At 50.2% G+C, this 18,431-nt stretch overlaps 2 protein-coding genes across 2 annotated transcripts; both read right to left on the bottom strand.

The window, feature by feature from the left end:
• Window positions 1-878: 878 nt before the first annotated feature.
• LOC120653676 lies at window positions 879-1,949 on the bottom strand. Its single transcript, XM_039931366.1, has one exon. It carries the CDS (start codon window positions 1,947-1,949, stop codon window positions 879-881), a length of 1,071 nt encoding a protein of 356 aa, XP_039787300.1.
• A 4,795-nt stretch (window positions 1,950-6,744) lies between these two features.
• LOC120656691 (ethylene-responsive transcription factor ERF039-like) lies at window positions 6,745-7,820 on the bottom strand. Its single transcript, XM_039934876.1, has one exon. The coding sequence runs from the start codon at window positions 7,658-7,660 to the stop codon at window positions 6,938-6,940; it is 723 nt and encodes a 240-aa protein (XP_039790810.1). The 5' UTR covers window positions 7,661-7,820; the 3' UTR covers window positions 6,745-6,937.
• Between the last annotated feature and the right edge of the window lie 10,611 nt (window positions 7,821-18,431).

The following is an 18,431-nucleotide window of genomic DNA, read 5'->3' as shown; positions in this document are numbered from 1 at the left end:
TCTCCCTGGCGTAGACCACGTGTCGGCAAGAAAGGTTCTAATGGAACCCCATTGAAGCGAACTGTGTAGCGTACAGAAGTAACACAAGCCATGATCCACCGTACCCAGGAACTTGCAAAACCCAGCTTCAACATCGCTTTTTCCAAAAAAACTCCATTCAACTCGTCATACGCCTTCGAGAGGTCAAGCTTGTACGCACAAAAATTTGTTCTGGCTGAGGCAGAACTCTGAATAGCATGGAGGCATTCAAAAGCAATCAGTGCATTGTCAGTAATGAGCCGGCCAGGAATAAAAGCACTCTGATTAGGGGAAATAATATCCTGTAAAATAGGTCGTAACCGGTTTACCAAGCATTTTGAGACAACTTTATAAATGACATTGCACAAGCTGATTGGTCTGAACTCACTAAGCTGCTCAGGATGTGTAACCTTGGGAATCAGAACAATAGCCATTTCATTTACCTCTTGGGGCATAACTCCATCGGCAAAGAAAGCTTTAATCGCTTGGATTACGTCATTTTTCATCAGTAACCAATTGCGCTGAAGAAATCTTGCTGGGAATCCATCTGGACCCGGCGCCTTTAGGGGCCCAATTTGGAAGAATGCATCGCCAATCTCCTCATCAGTAAACTCCTTGCACAGCTGTGTGTTCATGTCCTCAGAAACCCGCTCCTCAATGATAGAGGTGAGGCTGTCTGAATCCACTCCATCATCTCGTGAATAGAGTGACTGGAAGAATTCCTTAGCCATGGAAGCCATCACAGAAGGATCGTTGCACCACTGCCCGTTATCAGCTTTCAATCTTTTGATTCTATTTTTCCTCGACCGCCAGATAGCTTTTTGGTGGAAGAACTTAGTGTTTCTATCTCCCTCCCGCAGTCATGAAATACGGGACCGTTGGAGCCACATCATTTCCTCCCTATATAGCATTTCATCCATCACCGCGGCCATTCTTCTCGCCTCAGCTCTGCTATCATCGTCCATCTTGCCATTCAGTTCAGCAAGTCGGGTCCTGAGTTCTTCCAACTTTCGACGAACAGACCCGAAATTCTCCCGGCTCCAACTGTGAAGTGACTGCATGACTCCCTTGAGTGCTGAAGCAAAGGAAGCCAAAAAAGTTTTTGCTGGCCCGCTATCCCATGCCTCCATAATGACATCTTCGAGGGATTGCTCCCTCTCCCACATAATCTCATATCGCAAAATCTTCGGTTTCACTCTTTGCGCATCAGCTGGCGCAAGCCTCAGCAAAATCAGGCAGTGATCGGAGCACGGTGATACAAGGTGTTCCACGGATGCTTGACCGAACAGGTTGGACCAATTATCATCGGCCACGGCTCTGTCCAGACGCACCCGCACGTTTCGACGACCGAATTGTTTATTGTCAAATGTCCACGGCAATCCAACAAAACCCAGGTCGTGCATCCCACAGAACTCAAGTGCCTCTCTGAACGCCTCCATCTGTCTTTCTCCCCTTTTCGTGCTAGAGAAGTGCTCAAATTGCCACATGGTTTCATTAAAATCACCCACCATAATCCATGGTTTATCAGACCGGGATTTGATTCTCTTCATAAACTCCCATGTTAAATATCTGTCCTCAACTCTTGGCTCCCCATAGAAGAATGATATTCTCCAGGGTGGTGACACCGAGTCCTCTTGGACAGAAACATCGATCACCTTATTAGAGATTGTGATCAGGTTCACAGCTAGGGACTCATCCCAGAAAAGAGCTATACCACCGCTACGGCCCACACAGCTCCTGACGAGGTAGGCTTTCAGTCCTAGGTGCCACCTTAGGCTCTGCATATGTTCCTCGCTCTGTCTAGTTTCTGAAAGGAACACCAGTTTGGGGTTATATGATTGCACTAGGGCAGCGAGGTCACGAACTGTCCGGGGGTTCCCCACCCCCGGCAGTTCCATGCCAACGCATTCATTGCTCCTGACGGGGCTCATCGTGAGCTCCCGTCAGGGGTGTTGCGGGTGTAGGTGAGCGTTGGCTGCGTTTCGCAGGGGACTCGCCATCTATCACATGCTGCTCCTCCGATTTCACATCATGCGCCACTGTTTTAGAACTCAGCCCATTCTTCCCGAGTTCCTTGATCGACTCCAAGATGTTGGCATGCACCACGGACTTGGCCTTCTTCTGTTTCTCTGTCTCTGTTAGAGCTTCCCACGCCAAGCTCGAATTTCTTCTCTCCACCAGAGCTTGATTTTCCTCCTTTGGTCACCGAGAATCTCTGATGCATGCTTATACGAACTCCAGCACCTATAGCAGACGGAGAATTTTTTGATGTCCCGCTCGACTCCACATACGAATCTAATCCAGACACCTTATCTTTTGCCGCCGTGGGTGGATACACGTTCAGATCAGGTAGCTGAGACTCCACAGCCATCTTCTCGACCCCTGCATCTAGATTCTCAGAGTGCTCAAGTGGCACTCCTTTTAGCTTGTCTATCACCAAATGGTTCATGTTGTCCTCTGCACCCTTGTCTCTCCGGGTACCAAACATGCGGTCGCGTCCGTGCTGCTGTCCAGCAGACGACCCAGTCGCCGACAGGACCCGACGCTGTTGATCACCACTAAAATTCAGACCCCGTTTCACATGAGATGTATCAGCGGGGATCGTCATCTTCCTCCCTACGTTCTTCTTCTGTGGTGAACAGCGGAGCGCCTTCCCAAAACGATTCACATCCACTCCATCTTCCTCATCTGGGCATTCCTCTTTGTCATGCCCAATTCTTCCACAACCGAAGCAAAAATCTGGTATGTTCTCGTACTTCACAGCAAAAAAACCATCAAACCATGTCCTCGGACCCTCTGTTCCACTGTATGCTGAATTGATTTCTCCAAGGGAAAATCAACCTTGACTCGCTTGTAGTTCTGAATGGCTTGCCCTACCTCCAGCACCTTGCCAAGCTTGGACCCCAATGCCCTAGCAAAGCCATCTGTTATCATTGTCTCCGGGATATCGTAGATGCGCACCCAGAGAGCAATGGAATTTATAACAACATCTGAAAATCTGCACACTCCATCATAAGGCACAAAAATAATAGCATCCCATTTGTGCTTCCACGGGCCACCCCCCACCACTCTACTCCAGAGTTTCTCTGAGTCGAATTCCACCAAAAACCTGTTGTTTCCAAGTTCCCTCACTGGTATTTGCTCCTGCTTCCCCCAAATAGTACTCAATTCATTGAACATACCCCAAGTGGAATAGGGTTTACCAGAATAAAACATAGCGATCGCCAACCATCTCTTGGGCATATGCTTTGCTTCTGCATCCTCCTCGAAAACGTACTCGTCCTCCTCTGCAGCATCCTGATCCTTTGCCTCTCCAACCAGGACCATCTGGCGATCCTTGGACGCATGTTCCTGCACTAGAACTACCTTACCCTTGCTATCTCCTCCCAGACTTGCAGCTCCATCTGCTTGCGCCGGGAGAGGTTTGAGTTCCCCTGCTTCCAGGTTACCTTCCCCAGCGAGGCCCGCCATTGCACCCGGAGGCAAAACCCTAGATCAGTTCACACAACGTAGGCTTCAGGTGGGCAATTTCCTCACCGGAAATCCCTTATCACCCCCACCACGAACGTGAGAACAGTAGATCTGAGATCGCGAACCGGAGCTTGCGTGGGCGATCGCGAGGAAAAACCCTAGACTTCCTGGCACCCGCGTTGGCTACTTACCACCGCCATCAACGTAGAGTCCTAACACTGAGTCCTAACACTTTCCGGAGTCGAGATTGGATCTCCACGTCCAGGTGGAAATATATGGTCAAGCGGAGACCCAAGGCCCGCAAGTTGATTCGGCCGTACGCACAGAGTCCCAAACGGGCGAATCTGCGACGGTGATCGCGCGAGGGGCCCCTCCGCGTTCTGCCCGACGTCGCCGCCGGCAGTAGATTTCTCACGAGAGAACTAGATCTCGACGCCAGCGCCGCCGTCGCCTCGGAATCGCCTATCCGCTTGCTCCGTCATTTCCGGGGGCACAGTTAATTTGATTTCTAATAAAAAAAATCTTGCTGAGTTGGTTCTAGTAGTAGTAGATCTTTTTGACAAGGGACAAGAACAAGCCACGATATGGACAAGAAAAGATTTGTTCTCGGTTTTTCTTGATAAACAATCGGTGCTCCAAAGATGCTGCTGTCTACCTCCGATCCCTTTATTCCTGAAGGCATGAGCCTAGATAAAAAATAATGGCATTACATATAGGTTCCCTACAATAATACTAAAACGGTGTTGTAGCATGCCTGTCCGAACCTACTTGATTAGCAATATCTTATTGTTAAATTCTTAATAGCCCACGTACAAGGAATTTAAAACAGACGAAGGAGAGGTTTTAAGAAGCACATGATTCGTACCCAAATTTTATGATACCGGTGCCAGTACCGACGATACCCTAACCATAGTACTGGTAGTACTATTTGAAACATGGCCATGTGCAAACACATATTTTCGGCATTATTAGCCGGTACATACTGGCTAACAACACAAAGAAGATGCCAAAACATGCACTCACCTGGCAGTGGTACTTGAAGTAGTTAAGCGATGGACGAGTTACTGCAGTCATCGACGCACTCCTTAGCTACGACATTGTTTACATCAAGGGAACCGATGCATGAGGTGTGCCTGCCGGGCCCGATCCTCGATCGTCCATTTCTAGCGCCGCTCCTGGCACCCATCACACGAACTGAACTGGTCTGTGGTCTCCGATTCGTTCCCTGTCGCATGTGCCCCCGATGGAGACGCACGACCGGCTTAGCACCCCCAATTCTTGCAGGAAATGCACGCACAGAGCAGAGGTGGAGCTAGCCCGTAAAACAAGGATCCCGTATCCCGCGAACACGGACGGTGCCGAGCTTAACAATACTTGTTTCATACGATCGATGACCAGCTCTTGTTTATGAGATGACCTGAGCAGCAAAAATGTTGGGCCTTCCCCACAAGTACGCGCCATGTCAAAGGTCTCGTGCACGGCAAAACCACGGCGGCTCGCCAGCAGTAGTAGCACACCAAGCGCCTGCGCCGTACAGCCCTCACGCCACCGCCCGTTAACCCACCAGCACAGGGTTAACGAAACCGGTGGGAACCGTCAAACCGGTCCGGCCCGGTTACGGTTTGGGCCGGTATCAAACCGGCTCTAATTTAAAATTCAAATTCAAATTTTAAAAAATAAAAATTTCCAAACCGGTCATACCGACCGGTAAACCGGTCAAACCGGCCGGTATACTGGTCGGAACTGATTTCACATGCAATTTTGAATTTAACCGATTTCTATCGGTTTTCGATCAAACTGGTCCGGTAAACTACTACCGGAGGGCGGCGGTTTGACTAGACCGGTCGGATTTGTAAACCTCCACCAGCCCGGCCTCCCGCGGCGCTTGTATAGCCACGCCATCGCCACGACCGCGCGGCAACTTGCCGTGCGTGCCAGCATGAACGGCCTGTCCTCCACCAAGGTCCAAGCAGCAGGGAGCAGTATGGTCAGCGCCTGCACCGTCCAGCGGCTAACTCCGTCGCTCGAGGTGGATAAAGCGGCAGCGGCGGCGGCGACGATGGGAAGAGGACGGGCGGATGGACGGCGGTGAGGCACGCCCTCGGGATCTCGCCTTATCCTCGCGGTACGATCGGCGACGCCCGTCGCCCCGGTCGGCCAGGAAACCGTGCCATATTTGTCCCGTTTAGTTCAAAAAAGTAGGCGAAAAATTACTGTAGTACATTTCGTTGTTACTTGACAAATAATATACAATCAAAAATTAATTAGACTTAAAAATTTCATCTCGTGCTAATTAGTTAGACTGTGTAATTAGTTATTTTTTCAATTATATTTAATGTTTTATGTATGTGTCCGAAAATTTAATGTGACGGATACTGTAGAAATTTTTTTGGGAAGAGAACGGGCGCAACCACTCCGCGGTCCGGCCTCGCCCCCGGCCCCCGGTACCGGCCCCGTCGGCGTCACCCCTCCCGGCTCCGACGAAGCGTCCAAGGCGCCACCGCCGCGCGCGCGCACGTAGGTGCGCGCGGCGCATACTGCCAAGCGAACGCGAGCTCTCCGGCACGCGGGCGCGCGCAAGGCCGATGGGGACGACACGACGAGGGCGACGACGGCGACCTGCGCTGGCACGGCCGGGGGATCAGGACCGCTTCGATCGTCCCCTCCTCCCTCGCCGTTTCCAGGCCGGGGCCGTCCGCACGCACGCTCACGCACGCCGCTTTCCGCACCGCCGCCGTCGCTCTCGCGCCCGCGCGCCTCCGGTCGCCGTCCCGCGGCTTTTGGCGCGCAGTTAGAGGCTGCATGCGGCCGTCGTTGTTGCGTGAAAAGGCAAGGGTTCGTCCTGCCGGGGGTGGGGGGTTCGGGTGAATTTCTTCGCGACCGATCGGTGCGCGCGCGCGCTTTCCCGTTTCGTGCCGGCGGCGACGAGTTGGAGGCTTGGGTTGGGGATGATCGACCGGCCGGCTGCCGAATCCGGCTGTAATATAAAAAAAGGTGCACCTTTGGCTAAAGCGTTTCATGTGGCATTAGTCCGAATCGGGCTAGATAGATCAACTAACTATTCACCTTTAATTGGCGCTAGTGCTTGCTACTGTTGAAGAATTTTTTTTTAAAACTAATCCCTCAAGGGAATGAAAAGAGGTTAGTCGTGCTGTGCACATATTCTTGCCCCACAATCCAAGCAAAGACAGGCGACAGGTTGGAGGAGAGTGAAGGGAGCGGGCGTACTCGGGGGGTGGAGTGACATGTTTTTTTTACAAGGCCATGGTTTGCTTTCTAAATTTGGGGGAGTAGACGCGAGGAGGAATGCCTCCAAATTAGGCCATTCATTTTCTGGTCCAGCGCTGGGATGGGAGGGTTTACAATTACACCAAGGAACGGTTTCTTTCTGGTCCACCGCGGCGATTACATACACGGAGCTCCTGCAGGTTGAAGCGGCTGCTCGGCTCTAGTACTCCCACAGCAGCGGCGGCGGCTCCTCGAGGCGGAACGCGGCGCCGGGGAAGCACGTGTCGTCGTCCCACGACGCGGCGCACGAGAGCTGGTGGCACGACGAGGGCCCGTGCCTGCTGAGGTCGAAGAGGAGGTCGGGGAGGTCGAACAGCGCGTCGTCGGGGTTGCTGTTCGTGTCCTGCTGCTGCTGCTGCTGCTGCGGCGGCGGCGAGGTGGAGGCGGCGCTGGCGTCCGGGCCGCCGCCGTCGTCGGGGTCGTCGGCCTTGCCGGCGCCGGCGGCATTGGCGGCGGGCGCCGGGAAGTCGGCGGCCGCGGCGAGCGCCGCGGCGGCCTGGACGTCCTTGGGCGCGGCGGTGGCCGGGCGCGGGAGCTCGGTCGCGAGCTCCGGGAAGTTGAGGTGCGCGGCGCGGCCCTTGATGGCGAGCGCGGCCACGTCGTGGGCGCGCGCCGCCATCTCGGCGGTGGCGAAGGTGCCCAGCCAGATGCGCGACTTCTTGCGCGGCTCCCGGATCTCCGACACCCACTTGCCCCAGGCCCGCATGCGCACGCCGCGGTACGTCGGGTGGTGCCCGTCCTTGGTGCGCCGGCGCTTCTTGCCCTTGCCGGGGGAGGAGGAGTCGGAGGACGATGACGCCGTGGTCGCGGTCGGCGACGCCGGCGCCTCCGCGGAGGACGAGGTGGTGAGCTCGGAGCCCGAGGACGAGTCCTCCATGGCCATCGCTCCTCTGCTCTCTTCCCGCTGCTGTGGTGGTGGGCGTGTGTGTTGGTGGAGTTGGTTGGCAGCAGGGAGCTGCTGCTGCCGCCTACCAGGAGGAGTGTGACTGGGCGCGGACGAAGGAGGCGAGTGGTGCGGTGGGAGCTGAGGGTGCGGGAGCGAGGGGGGTTTTATGATGAGGAGATGAGGCGCTGGGGGACGTCCTCGTGGCGACGTGGAAAGAGGAAAACGATGCCGCTGCGGCCTGCGGGGCAAGGGAATAGTGTGCCGGAAGGGAGCATGCCGATTGACCATGGGACACCGCGGCATGTTTTTGGGCCTGAGCTCGGTGTTTTGTTTCCACGCGCTTACCGTAATGCCCGGCTAACCTCAACGTAAGCCATGCAGTAGTCCCACAAAACAGTCATTTATTTTTTTTCGTGTCAGTGTTGTGCTGTGTGTGCCCCCCCTCCCCGGCCCTTTTGCCGCCACGTCCTGCCAATCGCGCTGTCAAATCACAGAGCGTTTCGCAATGATAGCCTCTGAAAACCACTGCGCGGTACTTTGTATTACGTGCAAAGCATGCGGAAACAGCAGTAAAACGGGACATGTCTACGTACGTTTCCAGACCGGGTACGTATAGAACTAGTGAGCGAATGAACTACTGATGCCAGGTTCTCGGACTGAGGCAGAATTTTAAATGGAGTGTGATTTCAGTGTCCATGTGTTTTTGCCCTTTCATTGCTGGCGGTCGTTGGGGGAAGTTAATAGCGAGCTTGTCACGATGACATCTGTGCGTGGCAGCAGCTGCTACATGTCCGTCATGCAGGTCACACGGATACGTAGCCCGTGTCGCGCATGGAGCTGCAAGTTCATGAACCGGGGCGCTTCTGCTTGGAGCCAATGCATGGAGACACAGGGATTCGGTGATGGGAGCGTCAGAACTCCAGAGCGCACACATGCTAAAATGTCTCTATATTAACACCTCGATCCGGATCCAAAATAGTCATTCAAAAAACAACTTTCAAAACCTGTTGAACAGTATCTTATTTACAGAAAGAAAACTTTTTAAAATCCTCAATCCTATAATAAAGTCGATTGATGTGTATTAGTTAGAGAATTTACCAGCAAAATCTATCTCAAAACCCTATTTAAGTATTGTTAAATTTGAGGAGTAAAATTTACTCAAATTCTATACTCCCTCCGTTCCAAATTATAAGTCATTCTAAAAATCTTGGAGAGTCAAACCATCTCAATGTTTGATCAAAATTATAGAGATAAACACAAAAATTTATAACATCAAATAGATATACTATGAAAATATAACTAACAAAGAATCTAATGATACTTAATTGGTATCGTAAATGTTATTATCTTATTGTATAAATTTGGCGAAACTTGAAAAAATTTGACTCTCTAAGATTCTTGAAATGACTTATAATTTGGAACGGAGGGAGCAGTGGCGGAGCTAGCATTGAACCAAGGGGGGCCAGTGCTACAGTGATTGTAGTAACATGATAGCAGTGAGGTGGGTACTACTAATTGGATTGGAACACTTGTTGGACCACCTCAACACTATGAATGACACGTCGTGGTGTTGTTGTGTCTATCAGCTACTCATTGTTTTTCCTAGGCCAAGGGGGGGCATGGCCCAGTTTCGCCTCCACAGCCCTCCGCCACTAGGAGGGAGTACATTTTTTTGAGACGAGGATCGCCCTATTTCCATTCCGACGAAAAACGGAACATGAAGTCTGCAGAACGCGACCAATGACTGACCTAGCAGAGAAGAGCATGTGCATCCCAACCTGATTCAGACTAGATCGATCAACGCCTCATGAGCATTAAGGAAAAAAAGAAACTCGGACGGATATTTCAAAATTTATAATCTAGATTTCTAAACCCTTTACGAGACCTAGTGTCACGTGAAACGTAAATCAGTATGATCCATGGAACGGAGATTCTATCGTTGTAAAGCAAGATGGCGAGGACGTGTATGAACTTCGTCACATGACAGGAAGTGGAAGCCGTGCCTTTTTGTGAGTGCGAGTTAGTTGCCGGTGCGTCTTCTTCATGAGGGGCCCGGAGACCAGTGGCTGCGATTCCCCGGCGTGTTACACGTACGCGAGCAGGTCCAGGCGTCCAGCTCTTCCCCGATACGGACGGGATGCTCGGTAGTAAAATGCACGCGTGACCTCACGCGATTTCACTTCCGTTTAATTATTATTAAAGCCACAGCCACAAGCTTCAAGGATTCCCCGTAGACGAAGACATTTTGAGGAATGAGCAGTACTCACTCCTGGCTGTGATGAATGAATTGTCAATCGTGCGGTGTGATCGTGTGCTTGGTCTTTGATTGCAGGTACACGTGCGTCGAGTGTCGACAGAGAATTGCCGTGGAGGAGCTCAGGCCGTGCGGCAACTGTGGCATCCACTCCTGGATCGAGGGCGCAAGCAGCGACAGATGGCGGGTTTCTTGGTTTGCGCCACAAAACCAAGCTGGCGGACGGCGGTTGAAGACGCCAAGTCGTGGAGGCACGGGCGTCGGCCTCGGGACTGGCGGAGGAACGGGCGTCGACGGCGTCTAGGGCCTCGCTGCGGGCGAGGAGGTGACGGGCGTCGGGCGGCGTCTAGGGCCTTCAGAAGGCCGAGGTGGGAACGACGTCTAGGGCCACGGCGTGGAGGCAGGAATCTTCCCGCGCGTGGAGTTTTGACGGTTTTCTCAAAACCGGCCACCTACCCGGGTTTCGCGGACCCTCCAAAACCGCGGACCGGATCTTCATCGACGTGGCGGCATCGCGGAGAAGACTTCGTTTCAAAGAAAGAACCTCAGCCGTCAGATGAGATCGTGTACAAGGTTCTGCAGCTCCGACCGGTCCCTAGGACCGGTCTGACCGGTCTGGGCGCGGCTGGGGTATTTAAGTCCCCTCTCACCTGCCCGTGGGAGTTGAGTCTCTTGAGTCTTTTTCTGTTTTCTCCTTCCCCTTCCTTCTGCTTCAGGTTAGTGCCAAGGTCTCCAACGCAAAGGAGGATTAGGTTATAGCTAATCTCTCTAATCAAGAGGGTGGATGATAGGGTGGTAGGCTCTAGCCTTGTATAGATGAATTCCTCTGAGATTCATGAATGAAATCGGTTTAAGATTCACCCTTGTGTGCTGAGTTTTCGTCCTCCCCTTCTTCCCTTGCGTTTTTGGCTCAAATTCTCCTCTTTTGGTGTGTTTTGTGTTTGAAGGAGACAAGCCCTTGGATTCGTGTTTTGCTGAACTAGTTGTGACGATTCTAATCAATCTTGCCTAGTGCCAAACCCCCTGGAATCGCGAGTTCTCACGAATTGGAGTTTTTTCACGTTCTTGAGTAAACCCCAATCCACTTTGATCTTCCCTCGAATTCTCAAGTTTCTTTAATCTTTTGGGAGAGATCTCTTGGGGATAGGTTCACGGAACAGTTGTGAAGGTATCCTCCAAGTTTCGTTGGATTTGGACTTCGTTTGCTCAAGATTCAACATTTGAATCCTTGTTCACGGGCTCTCTGGGAGCAACCGGTCTGACCTGTGTTGACCACCGGTCTGACCGGGGTGCTGCACCAGTCTGACCGGTCCCTGGCTGTGAGGTTTGCAGATTTTCTCATTCGCTTTCGTGTTTTCTCTCGCTCGTTCCTAGGGTCTATTTGTGTTGGTTTAGCTCTTCCATAGCTATTCCACACTTCACCTATAACTCTAGGGGTTGGGTGCGCAATTAGAAAATAGACTGTACTTTTCTTCGGCGAAAATTTTAATCGACTCCCATTCACCTGCCCTCTAGTCTCATTTTCGGTCCCTCACATTTACACCGTATTTTCGGCATGGCCCCCAGCCCCCGGCTCCTCGCCGCCGGCCGGGTGTCGTCGCCCCGGATCCGAACGGCGGCGCCGCGACCGCGTCGTGCGAAGCGGCGGCCTGCGGCCATGGCGCCTGTACCCCGATCATGGTGTTTCCGCGGGCGGCATCACGGCCGCGCAGAGTTTGCCGTCGCGCGCCTCGTGTTCGCCGCCGCCGTCCTTCTCGTCCCGTAGCGCCTCATACTCTGATGGCCAGTCTGCTGATCCTTCGTGTTGCGTGAGCCACAGCCCACAGGCAGAGCCCCGAGACATTCTCTTGTAGCCTTGTGAAGACAAGGATTCCATTCCGTGGTCTTGCCTGGGGTTGGGTAGGGTGACTCGCTGATGGGGACTACCCAAACCTGCAAATTCTGCTGGCTGCCATGAGATGGACGGATCCGCCGCTGATCCACCGTCCAACTCCAACACCGGTAGATCTTTGGCGGTTCAAGCACGCCCATCACCGGGATAACATTTACAGGCCTTGACAGAATCACTTGAACAGCAAGAGGTTCTTTGCGCTTTGTTTTCCATCTGCCGAAGTGGACAGTCAGGAATGCAGCGGCCATACAGGTATTCAGTCCCAGAAGTGACAACTCTGTAGGCAGTGGCACCAAGGGCGTCGCGTTAGACTCGCTCCGGTCGTAGCAATCAATGGCTGCCTATCATAGCCTGCTGCTGCATCTTTCGAAAGCTCGGAGCACCCGGCACGTCCTCCGCCTCAGAGACCGCAACACCGATGCGATGTGGCTGCCGTAACCGCCACCCTAACACCCCATTAGCAATCATGCATGTCTCCAACGTTCCATTAGCCCTTTCATGATTGCCCAATTTTTTTTTCTGTACTAACACAGGCATTAGCAGGCAGTGCACAGCTCAAGATAACCATACCGATCGTGCCGTTACAGTTAGCTAGATAGTGCCCTCTCGTCAGGAGCAGGATGTGTAGGGGCCGGGTTATTAACGAATAACAAGGCATGATCATTACTACTAACAAACAGAGAACATCGCCGTGCCGTGCCGTGCCGTGCCGTGCCGTGGCTTTACTGGTCCCTCATGATCCAGCGAGCAGGCACGAATCTGTCCTGATAACATTTCCTAAAGCCTTGATCTGAATTCCTGATCTTGGAGTGCGAGTTTATATATGGGCCGGGCAGGAAGTCAAGCCCTGCTTCCTCTTTCGTGCAAGAATCCTATTCTGTCTGGAGACCCAGAAGGAGCTAGTGAAGGCTGCCGCATGCTTTGGACAGGATGATTCGGGGGGGGGGGGGGGGGGGGGGGGGGGAGATCTGTTAGGTAAAGAGGAATGGGGTAATCACGGCTTAATCATGGGTCACCCATCATTTCGGGCGACCCGGAAATGTGATTTGATGGATTAGAGGGACACAAGAGATTAAGTACTGGTGGCATACTGATTATCAATGTCCTACTGTTTTTTTAACAACCTCTGTAGGTGCTCTGCTTTTCATTATATATATACTACTAGAAAGCAACGGTTGTATTTACAAGGAAAACAGGAAAAAAGAGCTATGTATAAGATAAAAGAAAATTACGTAGAGGAGATTGCTTTTCAGTATAGTATACCACAATGCCTTTCATTATAGTAGGAGCAAGCAATGTGCTATTGTTAGGCCATTCTTGATGCAACGGTCATATGAGTTTTATTCTGGTTAAATGATACTAGCCTATCAACCCGTGCTCCGCACGGCCTAATTAAAATTAATATAAAAATGAGATTAATAATTATAATTACGTATCTCATGCTCTTTTTCATCAATTAAATATAGTAACACATACTCTACAATATATATTTATCATTATTTAGTTTCAATAGATTTCATTTTGCATCTCACCTCCGCATGTATTCGATATATATATATATATATATATAGTTGAACTATTTGTTTGTGAATTGGTAGTCTTATCTCTTCCATCATACATAAATACATGGTGACACATTGTGGGTAATATTTTTATATAAACAATAATATTAGTAATGATAGAAATTGTAATTTAGATTTTTATATTGATACTTTAATATTTTGTTATAATTATATAATTTAAAGTCAGATTTAGGAGTAATTTAACTTCTAATAATGATATAATTAGATAATTTATATGCAAATTTGGGGGGCTATTTGTATTATAATGGCATAGGTGTGTAATTTACACGAAGATTAAGGGGTTACTTTAGATTTTTTTTATTAAAGGCATATGTGGGTAATTTAGATACATGTTTAGGGGGTTACTTTAATCTATTTTCATAATGAAAGAGGTGTGTAATTTATAAGGAAAGATAACAGATCCGATGGTTGTTATAATTAGAGTTGTTAGATTGATGGCTAGATGTTTCTGATTTTTGTGAGAATTTATAGAATTTCTCTATTTTTTAGAGTGTCCACCTAGGATCCTAAATGGCTTCATGTGGAGACTTCAAAGGAGCCTTCAATTAGTAATAGTAAGATGTCATATAAGTAAAAGTGATAACATGACAAGCTATTATTTATGAGAAAAGAGAATAATAGAGTTTTATAACATGATGATGGAACTAGTACGTGGTTTGGTTTGTCTTATTGTTCTTGGCTGCTTCCGGCAACTAGTACGTGGTGGTAGGGCAAATTGCGATTGAATTGCTTTGGGCGCAGGTTCCTCTTTGTTTAGAGTTTAGACGCAAGTGATCTTTCTTTACAAAATGCGCGCGGATTCTGTCGTCGAACAATCGAATTAAGAAGTACCCACGTGGAGCTCGTTAAGTTTAATTCGCCGCTACGCTAAACTATTGTTGTGCTGTGCAAGTGTTACCTGTATTTTTTTCTTCATTTTTCTCCGTCTTTCTTTCTTTTGTAACGCCGCCATACGGTCTGATACTGGTTTATGTGTTCTGCATGATTAGACCCCACTAACCTGTATTCAATGAGCCACTAATCCTGCATGCAGTTCGTGATCAGAGACGCATACTGTATAGTTTAAGCTAGAGAGCAAGGCGCCACACGCCCACACCTCTGGTGGTATCTGATATGCATGCATGTACCTGACCTGAGATCTGCACCCATCGATGTTGGATTGGGTCTCTGATCAACTATTTTAGTTTCCCCTTCCGTCCCGTCCCGTTTAAGAATTGGATTCACCTTTTAGCACCAAATAATGACTCACTTGTTTAGACCCCCAACGAAAGGTACCCGGCACTGGCCGGCTGACGACTCCCACGCACTAAAAAACCGCTCACTGTACGTGAGAAGGAGCTAGCTAAACTAGTAAAGTGTCACGAACGCATGATTAAAGCCAATGCAACTGGGAGGAGGAGCTAAACTAGTAAAGTATCGTTGCAACGTCCAAGAGACTGGCTAAAAGAGAGTCGCATGGCATGTCATGACATGACATGACATGGACAAGCGCATATGCAGATGGTCTCAGCAAAAACCGATCGAAATGCATACTGGGTACATGGACAGCATATCAGACAGGGGAGATACGAATATGAGCATGATCGCGGAAACAAAAGCGGCTCGACCGCAACCGTACTTAATTCTGAAGATAGATTATGACAGAACGAAAGTAATCGGGTGCTCTAGCCTAAGAGGGGGAGGGGGTGAATTAGGCATTAATAAAAATTTTGACCTATGACTCCAACTAGTTTGCATAAAACTTAAACTAAAACAAGCTATCTAGATGTGCAACTAGGTTGTTCTAGTGTGAAACCCATATCCCAAAAGAATTATGCACCCTATAGCCTTTCCTAACAAGAAACTACTCTATGAAAATAAAGGCACAAAGGTTGCAAGTAATAAATGCGGAAGCTTAAAGAGCGGGATAGGAGATATCAAACTCTTGACGCGGGTGTTTATCCCGTGGTTCGGTTAGCCACAAAGGCACACCTACATCCACGTTGTTGTAGCACTCACTAAGAGTATTGCTACTCGGCCACCAAGTCTCCTCCGTGAACACAATCACAGTCACCTTGGCCCCGGGTTCCACTAAGGAGCTTCTCCACAAAGGATGGGGGTCTCCACGTTCCCCGCACAAAGATGTCGTCGCCGCTCCACACCAAGTCGGAGGGTCGATGACGTTGCCGGCGAGCTTCACACTCCAAGGTGCCGGCGCACCACACTCTTGTTTTGGTTCGCTAATGAACCACAGCACAAAGGCTCTAAGCCTTGCAATCTCACTCACTAAGAGCTAATCCTTTACACAACACTCTCAAAGTGTGCTAAGGGCTAAGGATGTGATCTTGATGCTTTTGTATGGCTTGGAGATGTTCTTGGGTGTGTGTGGGATGTTCAGCAACTCCAGCAATATTCAAATGGCCGGGATGAGGCGTATATATAGGCCACCAAGTCTTGTAGCCGTTGCTCCAACGGTCAGCTGAAAATCTGCGTATCACCGGAAGAACCGATGCCTCTGGCAGGGGTAGCGTCGGTTCTTCCGGTCACTCATAAACCGAAGTAGCCGTTGAAGTCCTGACAGCTGATGCATTGACCACCGGTTGAACCGATGCTCTGTTCCGATGCATCACTGGTTCATCCGGTGCTTAAGAATCTTCTCCTGACAGCTGACGTCATTACACCGATGGTATGCACCGATGCTTCACCGGTTCAACCGGTGCTGAAGAATCTTCTCCTGGGGTCTTGACATCGTCTCTGGAACATAGGACGCCCAATGCACCGATGCCCCCTTTTTGACCCGTCGGTTCAACCGGTGCTTAGGCTGACTTGGCTTTGATTCCCTTCTGCACCAAACTTCATAGCGCCGGTTTCTTCCGACAAGCGTCGGATGCACCGATGCTTAGACATCGGTTCTTCCGGTGCTCCTGATCCGAAGAGCTTTCAGGGCGCTGCCCTGAGACCCCCGTCCGCTAACCGGGTAGCGGAACCCCCGTAGGGGCGGCCCTTCGGGCCTTGCTACGCCTATCTTCTCTTTCTTTTTGTCATCACTTGAACCTAAAAATCTGAGAATGATCATCTTAACAATTATATTAGTCCAAGTGTTGTGTTGTCATTCGATCACCAAAATCACTCGAAATGGCATAAATGGTGTCATGTTCGTTACACAGAATCATCGTGCACATGCAGAGATACAAGATTTAGTTAATAGTCAGGGCCAAGCCACCAAATGATCCTCCAGACTATTGGTAAGTCCGGTGTGGCAGGAGGTTGCTGGGGTGTGGCCCCCCCCCGCCAGCTATATCAAATACAAGTAGGGCACAAGAACAGAATTCCATCCTCCGATCCCCCTCAGATATAATGATCTAGACTAATAATTGTTAATCGCCTGGCGCCCGTAGATCTATCTGGTTGAATTTTGCGCGATCTTAGCCGATCTTGCTAGGATAGACACTGCAGATTCGATCGCGCATTCTATTTTTGGCAATGATTCTTCAGACAAACAACAGCATCACTGGACGCGCGATTGAAATACTATAACAGTGGCTTCCATTGGAGGTCTAAACAATTCCGTCAACCGCCGTGGCCTGGGCTGCGCGCGGTGGTCGCCGTTCGCCCGAGCGGCCACTCCACATGGACTCGCCAACGAACGAACTCCACCACACCTTATCTCGCCGATAAACAAATGAATAATTAAACAGGGACACTGTTTTGTTACCAGTAATCCGATCGATATCCTCGTGCTCTCCTGCACGGGCAGTTAGGATCGAGAACACACAACATCTGGCCCTTTTGGATCGGCAAATGGCCATTAGGAAATGGTTCATGAGAGCAGCAGTGATGCTGGAGGTTTGGCCAGGAGCTGTTGGCCTAGAAAGTGAGCGGCTAAAGACAGACGAAGCAGCGTAGGGTGGTGGTTAGCTCGCTCCAAGATTTCCTATCGAGAACAGGGCCGTCTCGCTTCTGGACTCTGGATTGTAGTTTATGCTCGCTTGCATGGGCGCAATGGCGATGGCATGATTGCAACAGTGGCCAATAGGATACGGACCTACGCTTCTTTTTTAGCGGCTGCTGTGTGGGGGACCTCAGAATGGGATGTGCCGAGATGCACAAACGTCTGCGAGCGCATCTCAGTTGTCTTATTGACTGCGTGCGTGCAAGTCTTCTTATAGAAAGGACCATTAGAGCTAGAACGAACGCCATCTTGGGATCGACAGGCAAGGTGGCTGCAAGGGTGGTCAGGTCTCTGAATTTTGCCCCAGTTACATGGGTTTCAGAATTCAGACGGCTCAGATGTGATAGAACGGCGACAAAGAGAGTGAATAAGCTGTAAAGGTAGAATCAGAAGCCAGCAGCAACTGTCGCAACGCTCACATTCATCTGGACCATGTAGAGATCACACCTCACACATCACTAGGGGACCTGCACATCACAGTTCACAGATGCTTGTCCTGTGAAGATTGGGCACCGCACATGCATGGTAATTCCCAGCAATCGCCCAAGACCCTCACGGCATCACCATCCAGGACCAACCCCGGAGCATAGTCCGCACACCACGCTACTGCCACCGCTTGCATTGGTAAGTGGCTGGTGACCCATGCCCTCGTGTAACAAGTCCCAACCCTATCTTTCCTAGACATGATATCAACCTACGAACAGCCTTGGAATCCTAGCATAGTAGCTTATGCGTCCTGTCCCCGTAGTCCCAAAGCTTTGGTTGTACGTACCAATAGAATAACAGTACGGCATGTTGTACCAATGAATTGAAATTCTCTCATCATGCACACATCGTCGTCTTCCACCAGCCATGGCCGGTACTGTGCGGTCATTGCTTGGGTCTTGTTCGCACTATTATTATCCTCAAAAACCTAAGCCAACTTGCTTCTTCTTCGTTGTCGCCTACACTTTGATAGTGACATAGTGCCCGTTCCTCACCAACAAACTGTTAGTCGATGCTTGATGGTATTTTTGGGCCTGAAGTTTTCACATGGATGCACTACAACATAACCTCAATTATACATGTTCTTACAACTTTTAGTAAGTTTTCGTTGGAGGAATTTGCAA

This window comes from Panicum virgatum, chromosome 1N (assembly GCF_016808335.1).
Source record: "Panicum virgatum strain AP13 chromosome 1N, P.virgatum_v5, whole genome shotgun sequence".
NCBI classification, from domain to species: Eukaryota; Viridiplantae; Streptophyta; class Magnoliopsida; order Poales; family Poaceae; genus Panicum; species Panicum virgatum.
This window is presented reverse-complemented; position numbering and strand designations above follow the sequence as displayed.